This window comes from Acomys minous (genome assembly GCF_964271855.1).
Source record: "Acomys minous genome assembly, chromosome: 5".
Classification (NCBI taxonomy): Eukaryota; Metazoa; Chordata; class Mammalia; order Rodentia; family Muridae; genus Acomys; species Acomys minous.
This window is the reverse complement of record NC_140494.1, coordinates 12,871,210-12,881,800: the sequence shown is the minus strand read 5'-3', so window position 1 is coordinate 12,881,800 and position 10,591 is coordinate 12,871,210. Positions and strand designations below refer to the sequence as shown.

General features: G+C 41.0%; 1 protein-coding gene and 1 long non-coding RNA gene across 2 annotated transcripts in view; one reads left to right on the top strand and one right to left on the bottom strand.

The window, feature by feature from the left end:
• Positions 1 to 388: 388 nt before the first annotated feature.
• Positions 389 to 2,188, top strand: LOC311598724. The gene is made up of 3 exons (XR_014779638.1): positions 389 to 429; positions 511 to 564; positions 2,119 to 2,188. It is a non-coding gene; the product is annotated as an uncharacterized lncRNA (long non-coding RNA).
• Positions 2,189 to 4,103: 1,915 nt separating this feature from the next.
• The window catches only part of SEC61A2 (SEC61 translocon subunit alpha 2), a 28,340-nt gene continuing 21,852 nt past the window's right edge, over positions 4,104 to 10,591 (bottom strand). The window contains exons 10-12 of the mRNA XM_084784025.1: positions 8,023 to 8,214; positions 7,497 to 7,573; positions 4,104 to 5,617 (exon numbers count right to left, since the gene is read on the bottom strand). Coding sequence (XP_084640151.1) covers positions 5,431 to 5,617; positions 7,497 to 7,573; positions 8,023 to 8,214 — 456 coding nt within the window. The 3' untranslated portion in view covers positions 4,104 to 5,430. The remainder of the gene's footprint in view (positions 5,618 to 7,496; positions 7,574 to 8,022; positions 8,215 to 10,591) is intronic.

Genomic DNA, 10,591 nt, shown 5'->3' with positions numbered 1-10,591 from the left:
CCAGGGCCACACAGAGAAACCCTATCTCAGAGAGGAAATAAATGAGTTGATGGATGAGTAAGTGAATGAAGGTGGTTTACACAACTCTAATCTTGCTTAATTGTAACATAAAATCATTGAAATGATTAGTTTGTGTATTTGTCCACAGGTCTAAGTGTAACTGGCATGCATTATAGGCTAGGCTTAAATTTTGCTATGAAATGTCCGATTCCAGAGGAATGGCTGAAATTAACTTCACTATGACATATTTTGTAGTCTTAGGTGTCTGTTAGACTCTTCTACAGTCTTTAATGACTTGCACTGAAGTCTTCCAAAGATGTACCATGGAGGACTGTGCTAAAATATAAATGTTATTCCTCTTTTTATTTTCAGGGGATGGAGGTATGTTGTTGAGCTCCCGTGGCTGGCCCTGGGATGGCTGATGTGGTGGTAACGGTGGCAGCAGGCATTGGGGCTGCTGGGGTGGATCCTGTTCTTCAGCTTTGTTTTCACTGCGTTTTGTTTGTTTAGAATTTGTGGAAGTGATTTCTTTACCAAAGAATGATCTGCTGACTAGAGTGGACGGTAAGCACTCCTGAGGCTATTACCGAGCTTTCTCCTGGCTCCCCCAACCCCCACCCCATTCCCTTCTCTGTCTACTAGGACACTAAGTGTAATTCCTTTATCTTCATCTCATTACTGTCAGACACCTAGAAACTGTTGAAAACTACTGTTGAGCAATGCTAGTTTTCCTTTTCAAGTGATGTACAGTTTTAAATTTTAAGAAAAACATGTTTAAAGTTTTCTCCCTACATAATAATAATTTTCCTGCTGTCTAGCCAAAACTAGAGTATGTAAGATCTTTGATCCATATCAGTGCCAAGATGTAAATACGTATGCAGCTCTTCAATGCTGGTATGTTGGGTACTCTGTGTGGGAAATCAAGTCTTACAGCGGTTAAGGAATCCTGCAGCAGTTCCTCAACACACGACCGAGAAGCTGACGTAATGAACCTTAGTAAATCAGTGGTCATCTGGTTAGACCCGCCCCTCCGACAGAGATATTGCAGAAATCTTGTGAGATGTTGATAGACCTTCCATAAGTGACACTGTTCATGAAGATGTGGCAGAGCCCCCCTTCCCTACCCACCCTCCGCCCCCGCCCCTGTGCCCCAGCTTTGTGGATCCCTACTCACTCAGTTGTGAGGAAGCAGATTTCCCACTGTTTTTAAGTATTTACCTTGGAGAGTGACACAAAATAAGTATTAATTCAAAGAAACTCTAAGAGCAGTCCTTAATCCCTCCATGCCAGTGGCTTCACTTAAGCAGAGAGCTCTATTTTGAAATGCCTATTACTTGTTTGTAAAGTTAAGTAACTATCTTTAAGAAACTATGATTTTATTCCCAGACCACTTCAATTTCTTCACCTTTTCAGAAACTAGACCTAAGATGAATTCATCTCAACACCTAAATTGAAATTAAACATCCTCACTTACTCTGAAAGGCCTTGGCAACCAACACCAGGCAGTACAGCTAATGAGCTGATGGGTCTGACTGGATTGGAGCTCTACCACCCTCACCACTATCAGTTAGTAGCCTCTCATTTCCCTAAATCAAGAATAAGTCCCTTCCTCTGAGAGTGCATGAGACAAGTTCAACAGATAGTAGAGGCAAAATGCTTCACCCCGGGTGCTTAAATAATGTGATAGATGTTTCCTTTATTTATAGACTATCCTTCTTAAAGTTCCTTCTCTCGCCCACCTAACTTCCCTCTGGTGTTAGAAAGGGGCTATTCAGCCAGAAGGAATAGTTTACCTAACTTCGCTATAATAGCAGTCAGCTTTCATGTTCATTTGCCAGAGTAACAGCCAACACTCCTGGCACTCACAGGTGGCTAGCACATGAACCCCGACCTCAGGGATCAGTCTGTCTTTGAGCTTGTTCCCAACAAGTGGCTAGGAGAACGGGAGACACCAGGCCACTGAGATGGCTGGGCGCTGAGCCTGGTGACTCTTCTGTGTTTCTACCTTTAATCCTTTACTCTAGTTTTATAGAGGGCCCCAGCGTCTGCCATAGTGTGAACAACGACTGGCTAGGCTGTCACTGTCTGCAGTCTCTAAACTCATGTTTGCTTCCTTAGCTTTGGTAGCAGAAGAACATCTTACGGTGGATGCCAGAGTCTACGCCTACGCCCTGGCACTCAAACATGCCAACTCGAAGCCATTCGAAGTACCCTTCCTCAAATTTTAAGGCCAACAGGGACACTGGCCATGTTTTGTAAATGATACTGTAAGGCCTTTACTATTCATTGTATCAATTAGGTTTAATGTAGATTGGAAATCAGCTTTTTCGTAAAATAAAACAAGCACAGACTGCATGTGGTATGGAATTATAATTACAGACAGGATGTAACCTTCATTTGTGCTTGTTAAATACTCATGAAAATGAACATAAATATTGGCGGATAGGTTTAAATTTCTTAAACTTCACCTAGTCTAGAAGGTGAGCATAATTCTCAGGAATAGACTCAAGCTCCAAATTAGGTCAACTATTTCTACCCTCAACTCCTAAAATAAAAATTTTGCACTTAAGTCTGCAAATAGCTATTTATTGGGTTCATGTTTCAAAATAAAAGGGTTGGGTTTTTTGTTTTTTCCTGAGACAGGGTCTCACTGTTTAGCCCTGGCTGACCAAAAAAATTACTTTGTAGATGAGGTTGGCCTTGAACTCCAGAGATCCACCTGTGTCTACCTCTCCAAGGACTAGGATTAGAGGGATGAGTCTTAAAAGAGAGACTCTGATAGGGACCTACTTAGCATCTCCTAATCCTAATTAATGTGCTATATGGTTATTTCTTTGGGTGGTAGATGTAAATATCAACAGAGAATAACATTCGTGGTACATGATTGTAATCCACCTTCTTGGGAGGCCGAGCCAAGTTTAAGTATAATGAATCTCAAAAATAATTTTTAAATGTACTTATTATTTTCACAAGGCCATTTAATTCCTAAAGGTATACCAAGATAATGTTTCAGTAGTGAACAGTTAACTCTTAGTATATTAAGGCTAAGCTAAGAAAATGAAAGCCATGACCCTTCCCTTAAGTATGCACATACTTTAGTTTCATATCCTTACCTCAGAAAATACTTGTTTTCTAAAGCTAAATCCATAGTAAAGATTAACATGGACTCCACATGGATGTCAACAGCCACGGGTGTAGGCAAATATATTAGCCTCCTGACACACAGAACAAACTACACTAGAAATGCAGAAATGGTTTCTAGTGCACGCCATACCTAAAGGTCATCACCCAAGACTTCTGCCAGTGTCCGGGTCATCTCCTTGTTCTAATGAGCTCAGCTACTGTGATTACTGCAGCTTTCAACAGCTCAGGAACTTGCTGTAGTTCGGCCACTAGCAGGACTCCAGCATGATGCTTGTTGTCCCACTCAACATGTTTGCAGCCTAGATCCAGGGATCAAGGCGGAGCCTCGGAACCTTGTAAAAGTGCTTTCCCACGTAGTCAGGCACCGATGCTAAGTGTTATTGCCAACAGGTATTTTTATGAATGAAAGCTCTTTATACAGATCTTTATATTGGACTTAAATGAGGATGAGAATAATTTTGTAACTTTATAACCAAGTCTGCTTTCCTAATGAACGTAGAAATTAAGGCCCATCTACTTATAGCACAGTACCCTTCCCTGTAACTCTACGCCTTTTAAAAAGTTAGTTTTTAATCATGGGTGTGCTATTTCTCCAAAGATACTGATTTTTTCCCATGAGTTCCCCAGGATCTCCATTTCCCTGTGTTGTTTCCATCCTTTGAAATGAAGACACAGGCTGCACACATCCATCCTCTTCACAGAGCGTGTATAGGCACAAGTGCAACAGTAATGGCCTTTGGTATTGGTCAAAATGCAAGGTGTGTCCCATTCTCCCTGGCCCCTGTGCCTCTTTCCTCCAGGGGTACAACTGTGAAGTGACAGCGACCTTGTAGACTTGTCCTTACCTATGGCACCTCAGAAGGCTCTGCCTCAGAAGTGAAGTCAGACTTGGAGCTGGCCATCTGGGTGTCTTCACTCCTCACAACTGCTTATTTGTCTTCCTTTTTAAAAAGCTGCCCTTTTTGCAATCATTTGGAAAACACAAAAAACAGCTTCTAACCCCCAGGAGTGTTCTCCAGTGCCTGTCCTTAGCTCGCTGTGTCTTGCCTCTGTACCTACCTGACTTAGGATCCGAGCTGAGTCCTACCTCCCATTCCGACTAAGGAAGTCAATGACTGAAAACTGTATTTCTGAAAATAACTTAAAAAATAAATTTGCTAAATTATTTCTGGGAAATAAAGTATATACTCTGAAAAAAATACCAAAAATGGGTGGTTTCAAATGGAGACTAGAGTATGTTTTCAGACACTTTCCCTGTCCCTTTCCATGTCATGAGTACCCTTCAGTTGCTACTGCCCTTGAATAATTTAGCATTGAAATACGACTACATTTGGCCTCTTCAAGCATATCCAGATGGGTTCTGTATAAATAATCTTAGAGAACACTTACTAGGAATCTCTTTATTTTTTCCAACACAACTGCAACATTTTTATTAAATAAAGTGTATTGTCTACTGTTTACACGTGGGCCTGCTATGCACATAACAGACATGGAGTCCTAGTGTGGCTCAGTGATTGCTCACCTCCAACTACAGACACTGCTTGAGAACAGGACCTGGCTTTAGGGACTCAGGGAAGAGAGGAAATACTGATGGGGCGTCATATTGGTGCCTGTTGGAAGTAGAGGACATAGCCAATACAGCTGGACAGCACTCACAGTTGTCACTGGGAGAAGAGGACAAATGAAAAGCAGGAAAGGAATTAGAAGCAATTGCTTCCAGTGACAGAAATAACTTCAATGCTTGATTTTTTTTTCCCCATCCAGGCTGAGTGGCAGTTTGGGGACTGGACAAATTAAGAGGGTTGGAGATGATGAGGAAGGGTAGAGAACATGGATACGATGAGTTAAAAAAGTATAAAAATTATCTAAAATATACATTAGATATAAATGCTCCATAACTCATTAGGGAAGCTCAAAAATACTGGAAAGTGGCAATTTGCACTGCATTTATTTTTTAAACAAGGGAATATTCAGTGTTCTGAATGTGGTGTGCAAAGCTAATCCATGTCACTGTCTTGCTGTCTGACCAACAGTTAGGCAGATACACTGCTTCCCGGCGTCATGGACAACACTAGATGGACAGTGTCAACAAATAATGTAAACTTCAGTTTTAAGGCAGCTGGTACTAATGCTGCACACAGGCGTAACTCAGTGCCCATTTCAGCAATGGGACAATTAGCACTGAAAACAACAAACTGAGGGAAGAAAGGGGAAACAGCATTATTTGACAGAAACAATATGTCAAAATATTTTCCCTTTCACACACGCAAAGAAATATATGAACATTTAGAAAAACAAAGCACCCATCCCTCCAACTTCAGCCTGTTCCTTAACAAATATTTCAAAATACTGATAAATAATAGTGACTGCAAGCAGAATCCCAGTCCCAGAGCCAATGGCCCCAAGGAAGTCTGCTAACACCGACAGGGCGCCAATGCACAGGCCCCCGAAGGCAGCTGCTGTGGGGATGTACCTGAAAGACAAAAGACCTTTCATCAGGCAATGGGAGACAAGAGAACACAATAGCTGCAAGCAAAGCAACAAATGACTCCCTCAATATAAGCTCATCAGAGCAGTCCTCACTGCTGAGATGTTGTACGCATGAGAAGGAAGACTGATTAAGGCAATGATTTCAAACCACCACATTTTTTAAATGTTAATAGCCACAAAGCAGTGCAATTTTTAGGATAAATGATTAGAATTTTAGACTGAAACTTTAAGTATTATTTGTAACTATATTGAGAGTATATATTTATACATTATTTTGGGGTATGTATATGTATACATACATACACACATATATTGTACTTTTCAGGTTTTGTTTTTTTTTTCAAACATGTCTCTATAGCCTCCGGTTGGCCTAGAACCCACAGCAGTCCACCGGTTTCAGCTTCCAAGTGCTGAGATTATGTTAACAAACCATCATGGGGGGGGGCTGGTTTGTTTAGTCTGGATCTCATGTAGCAAGGGCTGACCCTGAGCTTGCCCTTCACTCCAGAGCTTCAAGATCAGAGAGACATGTGACATCACCTCTGACTAAAATAGTTAATATTCTTTTTTGTTTGTTTTTGTTTTTTGAGACAATATTTAATATTCTTAAATTCCCTCTTGGAATGAAAAATAAATTTCAAACCAGGTACATATGTACACATTGGCAAAACACTCATACATGTAAAATAACTTAAGATAGGAACACTAGTGCCAGTTCAAGAAACCGCTGAAGAAATAGCAGTCCACATACAGCTAGGTTTCATTATACTGGCCTGGTACGCTGCGTAGCCCAGGCTGGCCTTGAGCTTGCAGCAATCCTGCATTAGCCTCCCAAGGGCTCAAGTTACAGGAGTAGACTATATATTTCAACTGAATGTATTAAGTAGGATATGAATTTTATCTCAGTAAAGCTGTCACCAAAGGCCAAATACCTGATGCCTGGGATCAATCTTACTACCTGGAGGTAGGGGTGCCAGTGTTTAGAAGCTCCCTGGTGTAACCAGCCAACGCTGACAACTACTAATATGCATCATTTTCACACTGAGTAAGCAATGAAAGCACAGTCTCAGTTTAGAATTATAAAGGCTGCTGTCGTGGTTTGAATAGGAATAGCCCCCATAGACTCATGTTTGAATGCTCGGCCAATAGGAAGTGGCACTACTGGGTGTGGCTTCATTGGAGGAAGAGTGTCACTGCTGGTGCGGGCTTTGTGGTCTATGCTCAAGCTCCTCCAGCACCGCGTCTGCCTGCAGGCTGCCATGCTTCAGGCCATGATGATAATGGACTAAAGCTCTGAAACTGTAAGCCAGCCCAAATTCAATGTTTCCTTTCTAAGAGTTGCCATGGTTGTGGTTTCTCTTCATACCAATAAAACCCTAACACGGCTGCCTAAACAAGACCCGAACGAGGACAACACCAACAGGCATGCTAACAGGGAAAGAGTCCCAACCCTGAGACCTAGCCACTCAGGAATACTGAGAGCCCCAACTGGTTTTCCAATACCAAATGGTCAGCTCTAAAATCATGTATGTATAAATACCACTATACAGATACAGAAGACTTTATATATTTAGGAATGAATATATATGCTAGTTTAGGAAAGTGTGTGACAAAAAGAGGCAGGATACTGTGAATTTGAGAGACAGCAGATAGAGGTGGGGGAATACACTGGAGGGGGAGAAGGGGAAAATGACAGTTTAAAAAAAATTTTTTTAAGATTATAAAAGGGCCAATTTTTAAATTTTAGTTAAATTTTAGTTCTCTTGTGAAGAGCAGAAAACAGTGAATATGAGTAAAGCAATAACCTTTACAGATGAAAGGACTAAACATCATCTTACAAAGAAATGACCTTGTGACCTTACCTGTTCAGCTCATGGACCATGGAGGTATCTCTGTGGCCCCTCATCACCATCTGCTGTTCTTTAAGCTGCTTAGCCACCTGGCCAAAAAGAAAAGAAAAAAAAAATTGAATTTAAACTATTCACATTTTATTGTTTTCTACACTTAAAATACAAGAACCTCAACAGTGGCATCGTATTACTTCTACTGAACATAAGGAAACTAAGGTGGCAATGCTGCCAAGCTTATGCTAGCCATGTCACATCTGTGTTCTCAGCATCTTTCCGTATTAGTTCTGTAAAGAGGAACTAAATACTAAAGAAAAAGCTGTGCGAGTAGGGCTGAGTTTTGGAGGATCACAAGGCCACTGTAAAAGTTTCAAAGAACCAACTTTTAGCCTGCGAGGGACATGTTTCACTAAGAAGATATGAACAAAGCCTAAAGCTACGAAAGTAACTTATTTTGACAGCCAAATACTAGGACTTTGTTTTTTTTGTTTTTTTGTTTTTTGTTTTTTACAAAATCATTTTTAACTAGCCACATACTTACATCTTTGGCTGAGGAACCAGACACTTCTATCCACGTCTTAGAAAAGAATGCGCAGGACCCCAACATGAAGATGATGTACACAACCACGTGGACGGGGTCCTCAAATATGGCTCCCATGGACTCAGGAGGAGACAAATAGTAGCAAAGGCCACCAACAGGGTAGGAACGAGCAGGTCCTCCCCCACTGACATCCTATCAAAGAAAAATTGAATAAAACAAATGCCCAACCTGACTAGTCGAAAACACTAGGGTTTTTGTTTACGGCTGAGGATTAAACCTGTGAATGTCAAGCATGTGCTTTACCATGATTCACACCACACACCTAAAGATTTGTCTCCGTTTTGAGATGAAGTTTCACTGTGTTGCCCAATATGACCTCAAACTCTGTAAAGTATCTCCTGCTTTAGCCTCCTGAGTACTACCGAGTTATATATTTGAATTTTTCAAAAGCTTTGACAATGTTTTAGCTTTTTAAAAGAGAAACTTTGCCAGGCATGGTGGGGCACACCTTTAATCCCAGCACTCAGGAGGCAGAGGCAAGCAGATCTCTATGAGTTTGAGGCCAGCCTGGTCTACAAAATGAATCTAGGACAGCCAAGGCTACACAGAGAAACATCTTGAAAAAACAAAACAAGAGAACCTTTGTTATTATGTAGTGTGTATGACGCCTGTGGGTTGATGAGTGCGTGGCACAGTGCATATGTGGAGGTCAAGGGACAACTTGGTGGAGTTGGTTCTCGCCTGCCACCCTTTCATGATATCAGGGCTCAAACTCCAGAATGTTAGATGTGCACAGAAAACGCCTTTACCTGCTGAGTCATTTCATCAGCCCTGCAGCCAGTGGGTCTATGTAACTTTAGGAGTTAGCTCTGTATCCTTCAGACCTTCAAAATTATGTACTTTATTTTATGTAAAACACTTTATGTGTATCATTAACACAAGAACGAGTTTTTAAAATATACATCTATAATTTGAGGATAGAAATAGAACAATTTATATTATATTATATTTAGAGTCTAAAATGTTTCTCTCAACTCTTTGGGAATGACTGTTACATTTTGCAGTATTAAGAATGCAAACCGCCAGACGGTGGTAGCACATGTCTTTAGTTCTAGCACTTGGGAGGCAGAGGCAGGCCAGCCTGGTCTATAGAGTGAGTTCCAGGACCACCAAGGCTACACACACACAAAAAAAAAAACCTGTCTCGAAAAACCAGAGGTGGTGGTGGCTGCAAGTGAATGGGGGACCAGACACAAATATAATCATTTTGCCAGGGGGTAGTGGCTCACATCTTTCATCCCAGCACTTGAGAGGCAGAGGCAGGTGGATCTCTCTAAGTTCAAGGTCAGCCTGGACTACAGAGGGAGTTCCAGTTCCAAGACAGCCAGAACTACATAGAGAAACCCTGTCTTGAAAAACTTAATAAATAAATAAATAAATAAATAAATAAATGCCATCAGCCAGGCATGAAAGAATGCACCTATAATCCCAGCACTCAAAATTGAGTCAAGAGGATCAAGTGGTTAAGGCCAGCCTGAGCCTCAAGAAAAAAATAAATAATAAGGAATGCAATCAAAATAGTGACAGGAAACAGCTTTCTGCCTAAGTTACTCTAGGTTTGTAATTATATAGACTAAGTACTATATTTCAAGAAGGACTCCAAAATATTACTTTTGATAGAAAGCAAGTTCTAGAATTATATACTCTATAAAAGAATTTTTAAAAAGGAGATTGTCCTTTTATATAATTCTATAAGAGGGAAAATACTCTTACTATATGATCAAATTTTGGCTGGATTGCTTTAAAAACTAAATAAATAGATTACTTTGTTTTTTGGATTTAGTGGATTCTGTTTCTGGTTTCAGTCTTGTTAACTGCATGCCCCTCTCCAGCCTACTCAAACTCAAGCTAGTTTTTTCCACTCAGGTCATGAAAATGAAAGAAATATAAAGAACATGATTATTTTTTCCCATTTTTGCAATCATCTGTATTTCCCTATACTGAAAAATAGAAAATGTTATAACAGACAGCAGAGCAAGACAACAAGAGGCCGGATGTGTGGCACACGCCTCTGATACCTACACATAGAGGCTGAAGCAAGAGGACTCCTGGTTAGCCTGGGCTACAGCAAGAGGACTCCTGGTTAGCCTGGGCTACAGCAAGAGGACTCCTGGTTAGCCTGGGCTACAGCAAGAGGACCCCTGGTTCTCCTGGGCTACAGCAAGAGGACCCCTGGTTCTCCTGGGCTACAGCAAGAGGACTCCTGGTTAGCCTGGGCTACAGCAAGAGGACTCCTGGTTAGCCTGGGCTACAGCAAGAGGACTCCTGGTTAGCCTGGGCTACAGCAAGAGGACTCCTGGTTAGCCTGGGCTACAAGCATGGGACCACATCTCAACAACAAAGGCTAAAACTCAGAAAATCAATTTTATGGAAACAATTATGATTCTTAGCCTAAAAAGCTATTCAAATGATACTACAGATGCTTTCTATATAGTAAAATATTAAAAAACCACTTGGCCAATCTTAGTCTTAGAACATTTACCAAATTTTCCAAATAACAAAATGGTAC